The sequence below is a fragment of the Venturia canescens genome, chromosome 3 (assembly GCF_019457755.1).
Source record: "Venturia canescens isolate UGA chromosome 3, ASM1945775v1, whole genome shotgun sequence".
Lineage (NCBI taxonomy): Eukaryota > Metazoa > Arthropoda > Insecta > Hymenoptera > Ichneumonidae > Venturia > Venturia canescens.
In genome coordinates, this window is record NC_057423.1 from 12873488 (window position 1) to 12893755 (window position 20268).

Below are 20268 nucleotides of genomic sequence, written 5' to 3' on the forward strand. Positions count from 1 at the left end.
AACGAGAGCACGTGCAGCTTCTAAAGAGGTTCCCCCTCTACATTAATTTCAACCAACAGAACGAGAATAAAAGAGTCTGTTTCGGCGCAGACTGGCAGGGGTGAAGTAAAGAGATATTGTATATTGTATTCAGTATTTGTCAGCGCGTGTATATGACGTTTCGTAGTAGATTGTCGTTTTCGTCATTATATCGCTCGATCACAAATGTTGTGTCCGGAAATATGGGACTTCAAGGCTCCGGAGCACCATTTCGAGATCGAACGAGCGAGCTATCGAACCGAGGAAGTTCCGTTGGCCGTCAGTACTCATTATTTTAATCATTCGGTAAGTCATTCAACATTCAATTTATTTTTATTTTTTCCTTTTTGTTTCTCTGTTTTTTCTTCGCTGACTTGAATATTGCGCATTACTCGAAAGCCGCGACGGTTATATCGCGACGTTTTTCGATCTTTTTACGTAATTTTTCGTCTACGTTTTTTGGATCCTTGCCCAGGTGTCTATCGTGCTTCCTGACATAAAAGACGTTCCTCCAAGTCTTCGTGATTGCCTTTTGGAAGACAGTGATTATTACAAAATCGTTGGTTTAAAGGCTCACGAGCTTGTCAATAAAGAGTTCATCGAAGCTTTTGTTAAGAAAGGTCAGTTTTCATTATTATTAGCATGTTCATCTTATTTTAAAAGAAACAATTAATGTCATCATACAAACATATTGCGATGTCGAAATATTTTTGTCGTGTATATATAACCACGATTTATTTCATACACATATTCGGAACATATACACGATGAATTTTGCATGCCAACTGTTACTGTGTTCTACTATTCTTTGGCTTGTTCTATTGGAGTTAACTTCTTCAAAATATTTTAAAAATACGTTCTTTTTAATATTTTTTTAATTTATTGATTCAATAATCGTCTTTTCAGCATCATTGTTAATGTGTGTAAAAAAATATCATGTGTACAAATATCAATTTTCATGTGGCAATCAAATGCTTTCTCTCCATGTTTCTCTTGGCAATTATTTGCCAAGATTTTCTGAATTTTCTAGAAAATTACAAATGATAAGTTACCATGATATTTGTAGTCTTTGAGAATGAAATTTGATGAAAATATGAATAAGAAAACAAAAACATTTCAGGAGAGCTGACGTTATTGACGATTGGAAAGAAGATTGATGTCCACAATCTAATCTGTATATCGCCAACGGGACACCTATTGCTTTCTTTGCTTCGTGAAGATTATCAAAAGCTTGGATTAGTAGGGAAAGAGACATTCTTTGATCGTAAAGCACATTCGCGCTACGGTAAGTCCCAGGAGGCTAAAATTATAAGAGAGAAGCTGGATATTCTCTCGAAAAACAAAGCCTAATTAAGAAAAAAAATAGTCTCAAAGACAAAGAAGTTGCTTAGAAATGCCAAGGAAGCACAGAGCGCCAGACTTGGAGGAGCTGGCGCTTCGCTCCGTAGGCACATATATAACGGACTTTGGTAAAAATTTGATAAGGCCTATACAAGAAATATCGCAGCAAGATCCAGATCTTGGCCTCAAGACATTGAGTAAATTGCTAACGGCAATGAAATATCGTCTAAGTTCCAGCGTGCCTTGGCATCTTTATGACAAAATGGCAATAGCAGCGCTCGGCTCTATAATGAATTTAATCAACGAAACAAGAAAGTCTTACAACGATTTTTCGCCGATCGGAATTTTTTTATCAGAGGTTAACGTTGTAGTGAGTCTTATCGAAGTGGTGGTCCATGCTAATCTTCGGAGTATAGAATTTGCAGCATGGCCGAAAATAATGCGACACGTGTTGTACAATAATTTGCACAATATGACAGGCTTGGAAGTTTTGGATCTTGGTTCTGGCTCAGCCGGTTGGAGAACATCTGATATCGAAAAAATAATAATAAACGGTGTCGCAACAATGCCTAATTTGATCTCTTTCACCTTGTGCTTCGATTGCACGGACAATATAATTGCAGCGGTAGGACAAAACTGTCCAAAACTTCGGTACATCGACGTGACAGCGTCGCGATCGGTGACTGATCGCAGTATCGTTGCGCTCAGCAAATCTCGAGTATTACGAGAAGTCAAACTTTTTCGTACTTCCGTATCAATAATTGGTTACGCGAATTTACTTCTCGCGCATTCGAGACTCGAGGACATCGGACGGTGTCATGAAATCGGTAACGTTCTCGAACACATTCGCGAAAAATTCGATGCTACTACCGAAAATTACGAAAAACAATTGTATCTGCGCTCTTTTGAATCTCGGAACGTAGCGATGAATCACTTGTATCTTTTGATCGCCATGTGTCCTTACGTCACGAGATTGTCATTGATGTGCGACGAGAGAATAAGCGATCTTACGATTCTTGCTGCTTTGGAAAATCTCACGGAACTGAGGTTACTTTCGTGTTATTTTTACGCCGATCGCGTCAAGAATCTTTTGGAATTGACCAACGGTAGAATCATCAGTCTCCATCTCGAGCACGTCGATGAAATAGATACGAGTGCTCTCGTTTACATAAGTCAATATTGTCCTGAGATAAGAAACTTAACATTTTACAATTGCGAACTTCTGGACCATACCTCAAGCCATTTTCGCAAATTACCAGTTGAGCCTTTCAAGTATCTCGAACGAATTAAATTCGTCGCTGATTGTGCGAGTGTACATCTTGAATTTTTATTGTCGCATTGCACCAACGTCAAATTCATACAATTGGGATCGTCCACTGGCATCGGTGATACAACAATGAAAAGAGTTTTCTCACAAAATCCAATGAGCAAATTGGAAGAACTTAAAATACTTTACAGCGACGATCTCTCCATGAGAACTGTGCGACTGTTGATGCAAAACTGTGGAAATTTACGACGCATCTCCGAGCTTGAAAGCTGGCAGGGAATATCCAGCGAAGAATTGAGGATCTTCAGAGAAGAGCTCAAAACCAACAACTTTGATCTAGACACCAGTCCGACTTTATCACTTGCATAATATTAGTGAAATTCTTTTTTCTTCATACTTCTTTTTACACGGATGTTTTTTTTTTAAAGATCATGTCTCAGGGAATAGTTTCCGATTCAAAAAAGGAATGGTCTAAAAGTTTTATTCGCCAAAAAGGTGATGCATGATCTCAGCGAGATATATCCACTTTCTGGTTCTAACTTGTCGTTCATAATGGCTTTTTCTTTTTGAACCTCGTGCTATTTTCCTCAGTCCAGTGCCATGACACTATCGGGAGTGATGCGAGGAATGAAAATATTTTTTCAAGTACCAGATCCTCGCGATAATAATCAATAAACTTTTATTTTTGTAAACTAGTCTTGTACTCTTGTACAGAACAGAGACTGTGATTAACGATAAATAATATCGTCCATGTCTGTTACAACGGAAATTAATGTAAAGGATAAAATACGAATTGACTCGTTGCTCATTTGTCATGTCCGAGAAAAATATACTTACGAATATTTTAATTATACAGAAAAGAACGTATGAATAATTATGGAAATTGTAATCGGTTTTTAAGTCCATCGAGAATCGTACGAAATGACATTAATGTGAAAAAATCAACGTGGAATTTTCGAAATTCCACTTGAAACGTTTTTTTTTTCTCGGTATACCGCGTATCGTCGTTAGTCGTGACTATTAATTTGAACGAGGAAGCTTTTGTACCGGGTAAGAAGAATTACGAAAGGGTCCGATCATGTTTGCAAGAAAATCTCGACGAAAGCTTCGACGTTGTTGTAGCTTGGGATCCACCAGGTACAATACATTCATTACTTCTTCTCCGGTTATCGAATAATCAAGAAAGATTCGCTGAATTGAGTTTTTATTTTACAGAGGATAAACTATGTCCATCGTCGGTCGCAGCATGGTTTCACGATCGTGGTTACACAACGTTGCTCTGCAACCAAGTTTTCAAACAACGGATCGAACGATCAATTTTCGTCCCGAATCTCGACGGTTCTTCCAATCTCGATGAGTTTTTCGAATGGCTGGGAATTTTCAGTATCGGTGGAGATACGTGAGTATTCTTCAAAAAAATTTCACCCAGAATTAGATCTTTTTAATTTACAAATTTAATCTTACATTTTAATGATTCGAGCCCTTACAATTGAATCATTTTTTCGAAGTAATATCAATGGGAATTCGAAATATCGATGCTTAAAAAATCTACTCCAAAGTAATGAAAATTGTGACCGTGATAAGCATTCGAAAAGTCACTTGACGATGGTTATTTATCGGTAAAAAATGGATTTCAGGACGAACGAAAAAGAAGATGATTATGTGAATACTTACACGTGTCCCAGACCGAAAACTCAAACAGTCGAAACACAATATATAGAATGCACAGGATTTTTTACACGCAAACAAATAATAGGAATCTATAATGCTATGAGAGAAATAGCTTTCCAGAAGGATACATCGCCTTGGAAAAGTATACACGTACAGGGTTTCGCTGACAGTCCAGTCAGCTGGGGCCTGAAAGAGCACAATTTTTTCACGGACGGTGACAATAGCCATACGACCGTCTTCCAAAAAAACGGTGAATGTATTATACGAAAGAGTTTGAGCTCTAATAAAAAACCAAGAATTTTCCAATAAATTTGTCTTTGTGTATCTTTCATTTATAATAATAGATAAAAACTACTTTCTAAAATGCTATGCGTGTATATTTATATATTCATGTACGAATATCACAAAATAAGGATGGCAAGCACGTTTAAGGACGAACGACCCATGTTTCACGGCCAAAAAATTTGTTAAATCAGATTTTCAAATCTTCGCGACGAGAAAAAACCGAAAAAATTTGGCCATTTTGGATCTTTGAAAAATAATCAACTTCAGTATCAATAGTTCAAACGACTGTTCTCACATATTGGCATAAAATATTCTTCGACAATCTTGTTCGTTGCGTTTAACAATTCTTAATATATTTTCTGAACGCTTAGGATTTTTTTGAGGTTTTTCCAACAAGGACTTTTTGTTTACCAAATTTTTAAAACATCGAACGAATTATTTTGTGAAAATGTTATAGGACGACATGGTTTTGAACATTTTGTTCATGACTTTTTAATCAGTTTATTTTCACATGCTGGAGCAGCGTCTTGGAAATGGTCAAATTTTTGAAGATTTTTGTGTATCGCTTGGTGTGCAATTTTCTAAACAATGAATTTGTTTGCACGAATTATTGTGATTCATCCTTAATATACAAAAACAGGACTGGCATAAAGAACGAACTATTTATTTATATGAATATATAATAGACTAAAATTGTTTCTCTCGTTTTGTAAGCTCGATTGTCAATCGAGTCTAAGTAACGTTTCCTTCGGTCCTTAAATCTCCAAATATTCCATCTATATTTATATATATATATATCTATAGTATGTATCTGTAAAATAATTACATAAAGAATCCGGTAAAATAGGATTCATGAGATCCGATGAAAACGAGGTACAAAGAAAATTCGCAATGGAATTGGACGACGCAACATAAAAGTTGGTGCAACATTAAATTACTTTTTTACTCGTTTGAGACTCGACGTGAAATAGTGTTGAAACCGTTACGTCATTTGTGACTAGTTTTAGATAACACGAACGAATAGTGTTTCGCTCAAATACGTCGTCGTTGCGATTAACCGACTACGAAGATACACGGAAAAATTCCACGGAGCAACGAGGATTCGAAGGAATTATCTCTCGATTTTTTTGTCCGGTTCTTCGGTTTTAGTTTACGAAATCACGCTACATTGCATCCTTCAAAATGAAAAGGCACTAAATACTTGGATGCTGAGATCATTAATGGCGTTTTGTTTCTTACTTTTTTCGTTTTTAGACGTGTGTAAATCATGACTAATGTAAGACATTGTGTGCATGCGATATCGAGGCGCCTTTTTTATGCCTCGAGAAATGAAAAATACGCGCCTCGATGAAGCCTAGTACCTTATGGAACGAAAGCGTAACACTTTTGCTAATATCGATACAATCTAAGTATGTGTTTATGTGTTTTTGTCTTGTTGTTGTTTTTTTTTGCTGTTCAAGCCATTCGTAATAGTATGGACAACATTACTATTATGTGACTCAATGAGCTCATATCAGTACGTGGGATGCTTCAGATTCGGTGAACTTAACTTTTGAGCTGTGATAAAGATCCTCTATGCCAGAACCCACGGACATTCGTGATTTAGAACGCGCCATCAATTCGCTTATCTCATCCAAGTCACGACTGTATCTGTGAAAGAAAAGCTCAAATCATTTCCACGTAAACTCTTAGCGATATTGCCATTCAAATTTGGTCTCATTAATCACTTACCGACTGACCGGGCGACTGGGATTTTCCGAAGAATCCGATGAATTCTTCACGTTCAACTCACCGTCGTCAGTGTTGAAAACTGTCGAATTACCTGTTTTTTTTTGAATTTTTGATCAAATGATTAGAAAATTAGAGTGATAAATGTAATTTTGAATATGATGATTTCTAGGCGTTTCTGAAGTCTATGGAAGCTTCGATATTATTGCAATTTTCCATTAAATCATTGTATTACAAAACAAAAACCATAGTCGAAAAAAGAAAGATTAACATCGTGAAATGTTTTTTTCGTTTCGAATCGTAAATCCGGATTTTACCTGAGGGAAAAAGCATCGTATGCCTTAGCAACTCGCCGCTCATAAACGGTGGCAAACTGTCATCCTCGTCTACCACCAAATGATTGGCATTATCAACTGTAATCGATTCGACCATTTCAAGCCATTGTTGATTGTGGGAACGGAACTTTTCGACTTTTATACGAGCAGCCCAGTCTTTATCGCACATCTGAGAAAAATATTTAATTACTTTTTGTCGTTTTGTACACACGAATTATGAGCTTTCGAATAAACTTACGGCGATCACGTCCAAACAAGCATCACAAACTTTACGTATCGCTGGATTCTTATCATGCATCAGATCGATGAGATATCCTGGGGCTTCTGCAAAAGAATATGAAATTTCGATTGAAACGAATTTATCCTTGAAGACAAATTTTCCCGAAAAATTCTATCGCAAAGTAATAAATATGATCGAAGCATAAACCCTCTAATTACCATTACCAGTCTCGCGAATCAAATAATCCCTCGTCGAGTCGTGCTTCGATATCTGGTAGAATACGTAAATTATTTGCAAAACAATCTCGTCGTCTTCCTGTTTCGCTGTAACAATAACAATGCAGAACGCCATTGTAAAAAAAGAGAATGTACAGATCAACGAAATAGTTGAAAATATCGTCTACTGAATATTTTTATCAAAAGGCCAAAAGAAGTTAAATTCTGTACTTTCTTCATGTTGAAAATCAAGAATAAATAATAATCTTCGAACCTTTCAATAACTCTATGAGTGAGAGTAAAATATCCGCCTTGCACAATAATCGGGCGCAATCTTCATCACAAGCTGCAGTGCCAAGTAGAACAACGACTTCAAGAACAAGGTCATCCTGCACTTTTCCTACAAACGAAAAAATAATGAGACTTCGGTTCTTTATTTTGAAAGCGAGAAGTAAAAACGGACTTCGAATGAGGGCAAAGTCACGTCACTTTTAATTACCAGGAACTAAATTGTTTCTTATCCAGGGTATCAGATTGCAACGCTGCAAGATTTGAAAATAATCCAAATCCGGCAAAGCCAGGTTTCCGAGGACGCCGACTATTTCCAAGACAAAATCTTGCGAGTCCGACTGATTCAATGCCATGGCAAAGTCACCCACGAATTCCTTATAAAAAAATGAACAATGGTTAATAGATGACAACTACAAAAGTTCAGGGGACAATGTTAAATATCAAATCTTTTTCATGAGGCCATTGTGTAAACGTACCACGAAGTGTTCTTTCGTTGAATCGTGTTGGGATATATTTCGTATCATTTTCATGATCAAGGCATCTTGATTTCTGAACGCTTTGTGAATCAATCCTTGCAAACGATTATTATCGATCATCAGCTGAGCGTTTCTGTTGTTTGCAGCAAGATTTATGCAAAGTGCAATGAGTTCCGGCTTCACGCGCTCATCCTCTGTCTCAAGAATCATGTCTGTTACCATCGGCATGCAATCCGTATTTCCAAACATCGATTTCACTTTGTCGTCCATGCTCAAGTGGTACAAGAGCCCAAGGATCGTCGTTTTGTTCTTAATTTCACCTGTATAAAGTTAATTGGTAAAAGATGAGAAATAAAAAACCAATTTTTTGTTTCAACAATCAGTATGGATATAAAATTCTGTTCTAACGTTAAAAAAGAATCCTTCGAATAATAATTGTATTTTTTCCATTAAAGTTAACTATAAACTTACTCTGGCCGAGCAGCTTCACCAATTTCGGTAATAAACCAACTCTTATCATTCTTCCTCGGAGTTTCGTATCAAATGAAAGATTGAACAGCAATTTGAGGGTACATTGGACGAGATCAGTATTATTATTTTGCAAAAGTCGTGGTAGTTTTTCAATTATATTGCCATCAGCCTGCAATAGAAACGCATGTTTCGAAAAAAGTGATTCTAAACTTTTTATCTTTAAAGAACTTGAAGTTTTTTGATGTTTTATAAATGAATATATGAACTAATTTAATACGTGTAATATCCTCGTAAATCGACGACTCACCATAGTCTCTTTATTTTCACGAAATATCGATAATTTTTTCAGAAACGTGATCACCAACATCAATAAATCGTTATTGACTCTATCAAGACTTTTGATCAGCATACCAATGATGTTTCTTTTTCGCATTTTTCGCTCGACTTCGGTGTTTTCAGCGATGTTCAATAGCAAATAAAACGCAACTGGAATTAAGAGAATTGTGATGAAAACGAATGAAAAATTGTGGAAAAAAAACATTATTTTCCGTTGTTTTTACCTCTTAACAATTGTTCCTGTTTTTTAGTCAAACTTCTGAATCTCTTACGACTTTTTTCGAGCTCATCTTTCATACGTTTGACTTCCCCATCAGAAATTCGAATACTCAAGTCGTCAGATCGGCGTTTCGCTTCGTAGTCAAGGGGGCCTTCTGAATTCCAAATGTCATCTGTCAGTTTAATTTTTCTTTCCGTGCTGTTGTCGCTGTTTGTTGAAGGAAACAGAACTAAACCAGTCGTTGTTTCAAACTGTCGTCGACGTTTTTCCATATCATCTTTCCATTCGTCGTAACGTTGCAACTCACACTCGATTATTTCCATGCAGAGAGATCCAATCTAAATAAAGTAAAATTCCGTTAGAACATTCGAAGTTGTGGATTATTACTTTGATTAAATGCTTGACTTACTCTATATTCCACTACAATATTGTGGAACTGACTGTACGTTGAAAAACAGAAAAAAATATAAATAATGTTCGTAGAAAGTTCAATGCTTCGTTTCCAATCTTCTCTCAAGACTCTTGCAAGAGCACTCAACAAAGATTCTGTAAAAAACAAAATATAATTGTTTAATGTGTTAATTGTTTTCATTCAAATATTATGAGCTTGTTACGACGCTGAAGTTTGCAACGTTGGAGTCCAACGAAATGAAGGAAAAAAAACATTTATAATTCACCAATTTGTTTATTTTACGAAGTATCGGTGCAGGTTGAAAAAATACAAATTGCAAATTCGACAGGGAATGAAATTGAAGAATTACTAGAATTATTGGAGAGTTTTTTTTATCATTTCGTTGGACTCCAACGTTGCAAACTTCAGCGTCATAGCTTGTTTCCATTTTATAAGCAGTGAATAATTAGTCTTTTGTGAATTTTAAAGTATTTTTTTAAATTTACCATTTTTTGTTAGTTCCAGAAGATTGTCAGGAACTCTTGCAAGTCTCAGAATCAATGCTGATCCTTTGATCTTTTCCGGTATAGACTCGTACAACAATTCTATGTAACTCTCGACATTGCTAATTACTGCTCGTTCCATATCACTGTTGTCCGAATTCACAGTGTTGGACGATGTTGGACGTTCCGGTTGGGCATTTCCATCTACCGAGTTCCCTGAAGAATATTTAGTTTATTGTTTACAACTCATTTTTGTATGTTAATCTCTGTAGTCAAATGATTCCTAATTGAATTTCTTCCAATCAGTTAGACATCATTAAGGGCTTAAAAATATGGTTAAGAGTCAGTTGATCAGCTACAACAATAAATTTGAAAAGATAATTTGAGACGAAGTTATATTAAAAAATCAAGCACAAACCATCGGTGGTCGATTTACGTTTCTGAAGATAATAAATCAATTGTTCGACCTCGTGCAGTTTTGATTCGTGGATGAGAAAACATTTTTCCATGACTTCTTTGGCCAGCAGAGACACGTTCGTGTCTGCATTGAGACTTTTCAACCTGATGATTTTCTGACATTCCTAACAATGTTTGAGAGAAGGAACATTAGAAATGTTTGATAAAAATTTCGGAAAACTTTATTTCACGAAACTGTGTAAACTTACTTTTCTGTCACCCAGCATTGGGTCACCGAGTTCACCAAGGATAAACGCCTCGACGTCATAATTAACAACAAGCGCTTTTTCCGTGGGATGCACGTCGAGATTTCCCGACCGCACTTTTCTGGTTTGCAGGAAAATAAATAAATTTCAAAATTTTTTGCGGTGTACACAAAAAACGATTGAAACGTCAGATCGAACGTCAGTTGGTGAACTCACCTTTTAAGAAACTTGGCCTCGTCCATATTTGTGACAAAAATGTTTATCGGAATCCGTGCAAACTCGGGCGAGTATATTTTTACTTCAGTGTCGACAATTTTGACAATTTTGCTATTTTTTTATTTATAAATAATTAGTTGTAAAAACGTACGAACGATCATTGCTGTTCCGTATATGTTGAGACATCCGTGAACTCAGTATATTTTCGAATTTCACTTGAACATCAATTATCTAGTGTCACGGTGATCGAAGTGGTATCGTTTACCGTAACTATAACCGTAATAACTAAAATTGTTTTTTTAAGTTTTTTTCTTTCAATTTTATGATCAATTCATCACTAATGAGAGTTCGCTTATAAACACATCATAAATTTCATATAAATATAGTGATTGACTGTAATCAGAACCCACGCGAAAATTACTTGTAATTTTACGACAAAAAGTAGTGTGCCTCCCGGTAGCAGAAGACACCGGTTTAGATTTTGCTTCGACTTTTGTGAAGCATTTCTCCTTTATTGATTTAACAAGTAGTATATACCTGTGTATTGTTTCTTAATTACAGGTTTTGGGGAAACTTTTAACTGCGGAAACAAATTAGGACTTGCTATCATTGTGACTCTATTTTAGATGGGTCTGAAAGTAATTGGGGGGGGGGGGGGGATATATAATAATATATAATTATAGCATCATGAATTATTTATTGTTTAAGGGGGATAAAATTGTATAGAATTCATAATTGAAAAAAGAAAATAAATTATACTGTGAGTAGGCGAAATTGAACGGAAAATTTAGGAAATATTTCAATCAATTTTTCATTAAAAATCATATATATTCCGATTTAATTCTAACTCGAACCAATAAATTTGGTTAACGCGTGGAAAAAAAATCGAAGTAAAAATAGCTCAAGGCTGATGGAACAATAATTGGGAAAAAATCTTTGTGACCTCTCTCTCAGCTTACAACGAAATACGCGATAAAATATATTTTTATCTTTGGAATGTTTTCTTTACGAAAGTCGAACAGACTCGTCAGTTCAGTACAGAATAAAGAAAGCAGTGCTTCGATATTCATTCCGTTTTGAGGCTTGCGATATATAAAGTTTGAGTTATACTCCATTTGCTTTTGTTTTTAAAAGAACAGATATAAATAAAAATGGAATTAAAGAAAATCATCGTCGATTGTGACACCGGAACGGACGATGCTGTTGCACTAATAATACTCATAGCAGCTCACAAACAAAAACAAATTGAGATTAAAGGCATTACCTGTGTTAGAGGAAATACTCACGTTGACAATGTGATCTGCAATGTCTACAGAATTCTTCAAATTTGCGACACATTGGACGTTAGTATACAATTAATAAACTTCAATTGAAAAAATTTTTATTGTAAAATAAATGGTTATTCGAGTTTTAAAAAAGATTGATGTCAATAAAAATTTCGAAAAATTTACTTTTCTGAGTTGTATGGAAAAATATCGAATTTCATTTTCTCAATGAAAATCGGCTAATTTTACCAAATAAATTGTATTTTCAACTCAGATACCGGTTTACAGAGGCGTAAATGCCGCGCTTTTGAATACTGAAAGTGCGAGAATAATAGACGCCGACACTTATCACGGTGCAGATGGATTGGGCGACGTTTTTACAAACAAGCAAGATACAAGCAAATTACAGACCGAACACGCTGTGGTTGCTCTACAAAAAATAGTCTCCGAAAATCCTGGTGAGTACAAATTACCTCTTCTTGTAATCGACGACGAAAGTTCAATGTTAATTTTGTTCGAATTTTGATTGTAGGGGAAATTTCATTAGTCTGCATGGCTCCTTTGACCAATGTAGCATTGGCAATGAAAATGTATCCTGATTTTGGAAATTCTTTGAAGGAGCTCTACATCATGGGTGGAAATTATACTGGTATATTGTTTGCTTTCATTATAAATATGTCCTCGAGTATAAAAATTCTTCGAATTATATTGTTCAATTTGAATCTCTGTGTTTACAGCGTGAAAAATTTTTCCAGAAATTGTTATGAGAACCAAATAATCGAATTTCGAAATATTTTCATAATCCGAAATTATGAACTAAATGAGCATAAATCATATTCCAAGTGAATTTGAATTTCGATGAAATATAGATAATTTTCGTTAAAAAATTTAATAACTTTAATTTGGAAACTTTTTTTGTTGATGGAATGAAATTGAATTTTTTCTAAAAAAGAATATGTCAAATATTTGTAAGTAGCCGCCCTAGAAAATATATATCAATAAAATCTTGTTATTTTGTCAGGAAAAGGAAATATCACAGCCCAGGCAGAATTCAATTTTTTCGCGGATCCTGAGAGTGCTCACATCGTTTTGAACAGCATTACCGAGCCGTTAATTCTTTTGCCCTGGGAAACGTGTTTAGCTTCGGAAATTGCACTGGTACGTTTCTTCTCTTCTTTCTAGACAAAATCGTTTGGAACGAAAAAAAAAAACAAAAAGAAATTCATTTTCTTCAGGAATGGAGACACGAAGTTTTAGGGAAGATGGACAACGCCATAGTGACATTTTTAAATGCGATAGAAACACACACGTATCCAAAAACGAAACCCTCGCCTTACAAACCTTGCGATGGACTTCTTGCAGCAATTGTGATCAGACCAGAGATTGTGAAATTAGAGGAGAAATTCCATGCTGACATTGAATTACATGGTGGTCGAACCCGAGGACAAGTCGTCCTGGATCATTTGCAGTCACGGAAGCCAAACGTGCGAATAATTATGGCTTACGATGCAGAAATATTTAAAGAAATTCTGCTGTTGGCTGTCAAGCAAGACTGAGTTTTGATAATACTCGTTTTTAAATGATATCTTATAAGGGACAATATTCTTGCATGTTACAATAATTTTTTTGTATTTTTATAAAGTCATTTTCTCGTTGATATCAATACTATACACGAAGATTGTTAAAGTGATCGGACTAAGCGTTAGGCCAGTGAATAAATACATATTTTTTATCAACTCTAGTTCCAACAATACATTTTCTTAATCCCTAAATACTGAACAAGTTCGAGAACACAAATCTCTCAACTCTCCTCCTTTTCCTTCAGAACAATAGGAAATATTGGCAATTTCATCTAAATTCTGATTCGGATATACCTCTTGAAACAATAACAAATATAATGGAGTGTATCAGTGTCTGGTTGATTTTGGAATTGCTCATTTGCTGTTTTCTGCCGATTCCTCTTTCTGAGATTCCTGTATTTGCTTTCTTGTCTCACGATTTGATTTTAGTAATTCTACCAATTCTGCATGGACATTGGCGTTTTTAGATTCAAGAAAATCCAGAGCTGAATTCAGCTGATCCAGTTGAGCGTTCAGAGCTTCGAATTCTGGGAATCAAAAATTCTCCATTAAGGTTTCAAACAAAACTGCAATTACATTGGTTCACTAATTCAGGGTTTTTTTAAAACCAAATTTTATTCTTGCAGTTTTATTCAATACATAACATCAAAGTTTGAATAAAATTGTAATGAGGTTGAGTAATAAATTTGCTTTCTGTAGTGGGAATTAGTGAAATTCACAATCGCTGTATGCACTAATGTTTTAGAATTCTAAATTTTTTTCAGAATCAATCGAGCTGGTATAATTTATTGATAAATAAATTTTAGATATTCGTCTCAAATACATGAATGACGACCATGTTAAGAATGAACTTGTTTTGATTTTCGAAAAAACAAAACTTTTTTTGGCAAATTCAAATGTCATTATTGTGTACAGTGTGTTATGTCGAGTTTTACTTTTCATACTGATTTCTACGATTTTATTGGATGACAACTGTTTCAAGACTAATAAAAAAGTTTAAGTACCTTGTTCGTTACACTCCTCAACTTCTTCGTCCATTTCTACGCTGTTTTCTTCGACCTCTTGGTCGTTTCCGTTCGGATGCACAGCTTTCTGTACCATCTTCTCATCTGCCATTGCAATATTTTTTTTTGACGATCAGCTGATCGTTTTATTGCCACGCCTCTTACGACGTTTTTAGTGGCTACTTTTTGAGGTTAGTACATTTAACATCCAATGGATGGCGGTTGAATGATGTTTTAGTTGACATTGAGTTGACATATATGTATGGCACCGCAACAACTTCCTTGAAAAAAACTTGGTAAATGCAGCACAAACCTGCTCTTCACTCTCCAATGCTCCCAACATTTTTCTCTGTGAGAGTCAATCTCCATCAAATTATACTTTACCAAGTCGAACTCCTCATCCAACCAATCCATGCAACTCACAATATTCCATATCATTACCATTTCCCCTTCTTCCGCTGTTATGCGATATGATTTTATATGATGAGAATGCACAGATTTCTGTTTTTACACACGGTTGGAGATCATCGCAGATATTCAATCTAAACGATCAATCTCCTGGCGAGCTACGACTTATATTGGAAAAACAATGTCAATAAAGGGAGGCAATCAAATTGTCGCTGAGGCCCTTAAGTTACAGGTAATTACAATAATTGCAAAATAGAAAAGTCTAAAATAAAATCAATTGGATTTCCCAAGTTTCCCGAAGTTTCTACAAAATTCCAGGGTATCGAATACGTTTTTGGTATACTTGGACATCCTGTCATAGAATTGGCTTTGATGTTTCAACCGACTGGAATCAAATACGTAGGATTTAGAAATGAGCAAGCTGCTTGTTATGCAGCTCAAGCTTACGGATTTTTGACACGTGAGTACTTTACTTCAAATTGAAATTTATTGGAATAAAAGTTGAACTTTGGAGTCACAATGCTTGACCTTTGACAACCTTCAAGGAAAACCGGCCGCTGTTCTGTGCGTCTCAGGACCCGGACTTCTCCATGTTATTGGAGGAATGGCAAACGCACAAGTTAATTGTTGGTATGAAATTGATCAAAATTAACAAATTTACAGAAAATCAAACCTCAAATGCAATGAATATCTCAGAGATTAAAAACAATGGACATCAATGTAATTGTCAACATTTACTAACAATGCCAATGATAATTACAGCAATCTTAAAAGTATCATGTAAATGAGTACTTTTGTGGTATGTTTTTTTTATGGATATCAAATCGAAATATCAAAAAGTAGGCATTCCACGAATTTCTCAAATTTTTTGCAATTATTAATACAGCAAATCCTAAAAAAGATAAAAATCAATCAATTCTCGTAATTTAATTTTTTTTTAAATTTAATTACTTTTCCATCCCCGAGGAATAAATGAATAATGTTGAATGCGACGTACAAAAGGAAACGTTGATTTTAGGCCACTTTTGGTACTTGGTGGTTCTTGTCCCGAGGATCACGAGGGTATTGGTGGTTTCCAAGAATATCCCCAAGTCGAAGCTAGTCGTCCTCACTGTAAATATGCCGCGAGACCACCGTCAGCAGCTCTGATTCCTCTTCACGTTGAAAAAGCTGTGCGGCTCGCAACTTATGGTAGACCGGGTGCTACGTATTTGGATTTACCGGCGACGCTTTTGACACAGAATGTACCCGAAGATCATATTTTCAAGACCTCGCCTTGTCGACCACCACCTCTCATATTTCCAGCCCAAGAAAATGTCCAAGAAGCAGCAAACGTTTTGTCGCGAGCTCAACGACCTCTCGTCATTGTTGGCAAAGGTTTTTATCATATTTTTTATATGCACGCCTGCAAGTATTTTATCAAACTGCGATTAGAAGTTGTAAAGATTCTACTAATTAATTTCAAATACAAAATTATTTTCGCTTATCAAGAAAAAAGAGGAGAGAAGGAAGAATAAAAAATGAAAAAGTGGTAAAAAGAAACTGCACAAACAATTTCACAAATCTAATGACATAAATTGAATCAAATGAGAAAACGATTTAAATGAAGAAAAGACAAACTTTTTTTTTAATTCGAATTTAGCCGTGTAATTTTTTCTTCAATGCCAGCTTACGTTCGCAATAGTTGGAATTTCGGAATTTAAATTGGAATATTCCAGGATCAGCTTATGCGAGAGCCGAAAACGAAATTCGGGACTTGATAAAAGCAACGGATTTGCCATTCCTGGCGACTCCAATGGGGAAAGGTGTTGTTTCGGACTTCGACGAGCACAGTGTTTCTTCAGCAAGAACGACTGCTTTATTACGAGCTGATGTAATTCTGTTACTTGGTGCCCGATTGAACTGGATGTTGCACTTTGGTCGAACTCCAAGATTCGACAAGGACGTTAAATTCATCCAGGTATTTCTACCAACCTGTAAAATGGTTAAAAAAAAATTAGTCATAAGAATTCAACACATTGGCAATAATTACAACGAAAAACACTTTGTATTTGTAATTTTTCATTCCAGGTCGATATTTGCGCTGAGGAACTTCACAATTCTGTCCCATCAACGGTTGCCATTCATGGTGATTTGGCACCGACAGTCGCATCTTTGACAAAGTTGCTTATGCAGAGAAAATTTGTTGTGAGGAAAAGTGATCCATGGTGGATGACCTTGAGATCAACAGGAGAAAAGAACAGAACGATAATTGAAGTATACATTTTTCTGTGACTTAAAGAATATTTTGGACAAAAATTACGATATTCTTGAATTCTACATTTTTTCAGCGAATGGCCTCTGACAAATCTGTACCTCTTAATTATTACACGGTATTCAAACACATTCAAGATACAATTCCAAAAAATTGTATTATTTGTTCGGAAGGCGCAAACACCATGGACATAGGGAGGACGATTTTAATGAATGAAAATCCCCGTCACAGACTCGATGCTGGCACTTTTGGAACGATGGGTGTGGGTTTAGGATTTGGCATTGCTGCTGCGTTGTATTGCAAAGATAAAGCACTCGATAAAAAAGTCATTTGTGTGGAGGGGGATAGCGCTTTCGGGTTTTCTGGAATGGAGATTGAAACGATGTTTAGGTGAATTTAGATTTCAGTTTGAAAAAAAATAATCTTAAGTTGTTGCCCTAAGGAACGTGTATTTCAGATACAAATTGCCAATAATTATTATAATCGTAAACAACAATGGGATTTACGGAGGTTTGGACAAAGAATCATTTCAAGACATACAATCCATCGGAGATCCCACTGAAACGTGAGTTTCTCTTTCATTATACCTATTCTGCTCACTTTATTCAATGAAAAATGTACCAAATTTTGTATTTTCATTAAAAGAACTTTACCTCAATTATTGTCCACCGAGACTCGTTACGAAAAAATGATGGAGATGTTTGGACGGAGAGGTCATTTGTGTAAAACCATAGAGGAAATACAAAAGGCATTGGAAATCGCTTTGCAGGTGATAACAATTTTTCTACATAACTCGTATAACTCTGAAATCTGTAAAAAAAAAATTTATTTCTGTTTTTTCTTCTTCAGGTCAAAGATTCTCCCAGTATAATAAACATCTTGATAGATCCACAGGCTGGACGTAAAGAACAGAAGTTCAACTGGTTGACTGAATCAAAACTTTAAGTCCACGAAACGTTCAATTACAAATTTTGTACACCAAAACTTTAATATTTTTAAAAAATTTAATGGTGCACATATAAAAACTAGGAATTTATTCAGTTAATTTTGAAAATGAACTTACGTTGTTTTATTGGGTATAAGGAATTCAATGAATTTTGGGATGATTTGAAAATCAAAAAATGTGTTCTGGGCTTTAGTAGTCATTGAAATCTTTAAAATTGTAAATATTCAGATTTTAAAATAGTCAAGATTTCTACAATGTAAGGAAATTCTATTGATTCATTAAAAATATTTCTACCGGTTTCTCATATTTCTCTATAAAAGTTCATTCATTTATTCTCATAATACAATCAATTCCCATGAAAAATAATTACAGCGACTCTTGCTACGATGCATTATCACGCATCAGAGCATTCAATTTGCCTGTTATGCTGGACAAAGGCTCAGCTATCACGAAGTTCTCTGATTCATTGTCATCAGTATCGCTTGAAGGTATTGCTATACCAAAGTTTCTAATATCATTCTTCAATGTCATATTGGCGTCATCTATGGCAGTGTTTAGAGGACCATTTTCACTGCTTAGCTCATTGATTGCTTGTAATTCTTTCCCTCTGAAAAAAAATATCCCTTAAAAATGAAGATACTTACAGCAAAAATAGTCAAGAGTTTAAAAAAGATTTTGGTGTAATTAAGGAGGTTCGCGCGATTCTAATGATAATCAGAAATTATAATTTTAAGGGCTGAAATTGGGAAAAATTATAGAATGAGTCTATGCTTATGTCATATTTAGAAATTGTAATCTGCACAACTAGATGATGGGATTCGAAAAAGAATTCCGATCATAAATCTTTGGTATATATTTCTGTTTCAAATTTTGAATCCTTTGGGTTGGAATTTCCGATTATCAATTAAAACGTGAAATACTTCATTTGGGATTCAATCATCCTATTATGATTTATCGTGATTGTTTTCTGTCATAAAAATGAAAAATCCTCTTCTTGTTTATGACTGGAAAATTTTTATGGAAGTTTCGTATCGAATTTCCGGATCACGATCTCAGTTACGCCTTTATGTTAATAAATCTTCTATTAATTAAATCGACATACATATTTTACACTTACATCTTTAAGGTAATTTCGTTTATCGAAAACAAAGTTTTTTGAATTTCTACGTGAACTCGTTCCTGGCTCATTTTTGTTATATCCTTTACTATAGTCTCCTTGGTGTAAACAAAAACAATAATATAAATATACTACTTCACAAAACTACTATACACTACCACCACGGACAATGGCGCTGAGTAATACCGTGAAGCACATTGAAATGTGTTGAAATGGATGTTTATTGAAGCCAATATCGAAGCCACGAAGTGTTGACTAGAAACGAAAAGCCTCGTAGCGGATATTGCGTGAACTACTGGAACGCCACACTGGCCACACGCAGAAAAACCGCGAAAGCGCAAATTTTTATATTCGTACGATACGTAATGAGCTTCAAAACAGCTCTAAAATAACAAGTTTCCCTTTCTATCTTTTATTATTAACAATTAAGTGAAATAAAGTATTTTTTTGGTTTTATTAAACGAAAACTAATGGAGCAACCCAAACGAGTCCATTAGACAAACGGTAGAGAACTCGAATACTGTGGAGGTCGTTTGATTTGGGAAGTAGAAGTGCAAGCTACAATACGTTAATAGTTCTAACAGTAAATTTTCCATATAGAGCAAGAATATTAATTTACAAAAAGTATTAAAAGATATCTCGTTGCGAAAAAAAACTAAAAATTCTTATCTGGGCCTGAATTTGAGTCCCATTTATCCACGTAAATCTCGAGTATAAAGGACTTTCTTTCATCTTTATGGGTACGCGCTGATCTGTCAGGCGATAGGGAAGACGATAGCAAAGAGGCCACGTATAATCTATGGCGGTTGATTTTTTCGTTTTGTTGATAGCATTTTAGGAAAAAACGTTTTTGTAAGATCGATGATGAGATGACGTATACTGAGAGACAAAGTTGTGTTCCTCGACCATACGAAATCTGGTATCATCTATTTTTCACGTAACATTGCGCAAATAAAACAATGTTCTTCGATTAATTGTTGAAATACGTCGTTTGAACTCTGTTAATGTTTTTTTTAATGATATCATTATTGAAAAGCAAATGAAAACG

At 35.2% G+C, this 20268-nt stretch overlaps 6 protein-coding genes and 1 long non-coding RNA gene across 16 annotated transcripts; 4 read left to right on the forward strand and 3 right to left on the reverse strand.

Moving 5' to 3' along the window:
- The first annotated feature begins 95 nt into the window (after positions 1–95).
- On the forward strand, positions 96–4607 carry LOC122408025 (ribonuclease P protein subunit p40-like). The gene is made up of 6 exons (XM_043414550.1): positions 96–324; positions 494–638; positions 1139–1303; positions 3638–3763; positions 3842–4025; positions 4264–4607. Exons 1-6 carry the CDS (start codon positions 205–207, stop codon positions 4604–4606), a joined length of 1083 nt encoding a protein of 360 aa, XP_043270485.1. The 5' UTR covers positions 96–204; the 3' UTR covers position 4607.
- Positions 1297–3587, forward strand: LOC122408024 (uncharacterized). Its single transcript, XM_043414549.1, has one exon. The coding sequence runs from the start codon at positions 1412–1414 to the stop codon at positions 2993–2995; it is 1584 nt and encodes a 527-aa protein (XP_043270484.1). The 5' UTR covers positions 1297–1411; the 3' UTR covers positions 2996–3587.
- A 460-nt stretch (positions 4608–5067) lies between the features above and the next one.
- Kap3 (kinesin associated protein 3) lies at positions 5068–10828 on the reverse strand. 2 transcript variants are annotated; one of them, XM_043414546.1, is made up of 16 exons: positions 10647–10828; positions 10434–10551; positions 10187–10349; positions 9772–9984; positions 9284–9420; positions 8879–9212; positions 8626–8804; positions 8319–8487; positions 7848–8167; positions 7580–7745; positions 7355–7480; positions 7090–7188; positions 6884–6969; positions 6628–6814; positions 6314–6404; positions 5068–6232 (listed from the first exon to the last, which is right to left on the reverse strand). In XM_043414546.1, exons 1-16 carry the CDS (start codon positions 10670–10672, stop codon positions 6091–6093), a joined length of 2556 nt encoding a protein of 851 aa, XP_043270481.1. In that variant the 5' UTR covers positions 10673–10828; the 3' UTR covers positions 5068–6090. The 2 variants fall into 2 exon arrangements, with proteins under 2 accessions (XP_043270481.1, XP_043270480.1); XM_043414545.1 differs by having other exon boundaries at positions 7084–7188; positions 10647–10827.
- A 10-nt stretch (positions 10829–10838) lies between these two features.
- LOC122408026 (inosine-uridine preferring nucleoside hydrolase-like) lies at positions 10839–13647 on the forward strand. Of its 7 annotated transcripts, none has more exons than XM_043414551.1 (6): positions 10839–10924; positions 11786–11989; positions 12186–12369; positions 12444–12560; positions 12933–13069; positions 13147–13647. In XM_043414551.1, exons 2-6 carry the CDS (start codon positions 11798–11800, stop codon positions 13465–13467), a joined length of 951 nt encoding a protein of 316 aa, XP_043270486.1. In that variant the 5' UTR covers positions 10839–10924; positions 11786–11797; the 3' UTR covers positions 13468–13647. The 7 variants fall into 7 exon arrangements, with proteins under 7 accessions (XP_043270486.1, XP_043270491.1, XP_043270490.1 ...); XM_043414556.1 differs by having other exon boundaries at positions 10887–10900; XM_043414555.1 differs by having other exon boundaries at positions 10894–10912; positions 11781–11989.
- On the reverse strand, positions 13517–14626 carry LOC122408029 (bublin coiled-coil protein). Its single transcript, XM_043414560.1, has 2 exons — positions 14496–14626; positions 13517–14018 (listed from the first exon to the last, which is right to left on the reverse strand). The coding sequence occupies exons 1-2, from the start codon at positions 14605–14607 to the stop codon at positions 13846–13848; spliced, it is 285 nt and encodes a 94-aa protein (XP_043270495.1). The 5' UTR covers positions 14608–14626; the 3' UTR covers positions 13517–13845.
- Positions 14627–15000: 374 nt separating this feature from the next.
- On the forward strand, positions 15001–18409 carry Hacl (2-hydroxyacyl-CoA lyase). 2 transcript variants are annotated; one of them, XM_043414547.1, is made up of 10 exons: positions 15001–15135; positions 15222–15363; positions 15449–15533; positions 15922–16280; positions 16622–16863; positions 16974–17159; positions 17234–17547; positions 17615–17722; positions 17803–17926; positions 18007–18409. In XM_043414547.1, the coding sequence occupies exons 1-10, from the start codon at positions 15085–15087 to the stop codon at positions 18100–18102; spliced, it is 1707 nt and encodes a 568-aa protein (XP_043270482.1). In that variant the 5' UTR covers positions 15001–15084; the 3' UTR covers positions 18103–18409. The 2 variants fall into 2 exon arrangements, with proteins under 2 accessions (XP_043270482.1, XP_043270483.1); XM_043414548.1 differs by having other exon boundaries at positions 15003–15135; positions 15205–15363.
- LOC122408032 (uncharacterized) lies at positions 16170–19456 on the reverse strand. Of its 2 annotated transcripts, XR_006260344.1 has the most exons (5): positions 19221–19453; positions 18474–18710; positions 17811–17967; positions 16577–16877; positions 16170–16308 (listed from the first exon to the last, which is right to left on the reverse strand). It is a non-coding gene; the product is annotated as an uncharacterized lncRNA (long non-coding RNA). The 2 variants fall into 2 exon arrangements; XR_006260343.1 differs by having other exon boundaries at positions 17811–18710; positions 19221–19456.
- Between the last annotated feature and the right edge of the window lie 812 nt (positions 19457–20268).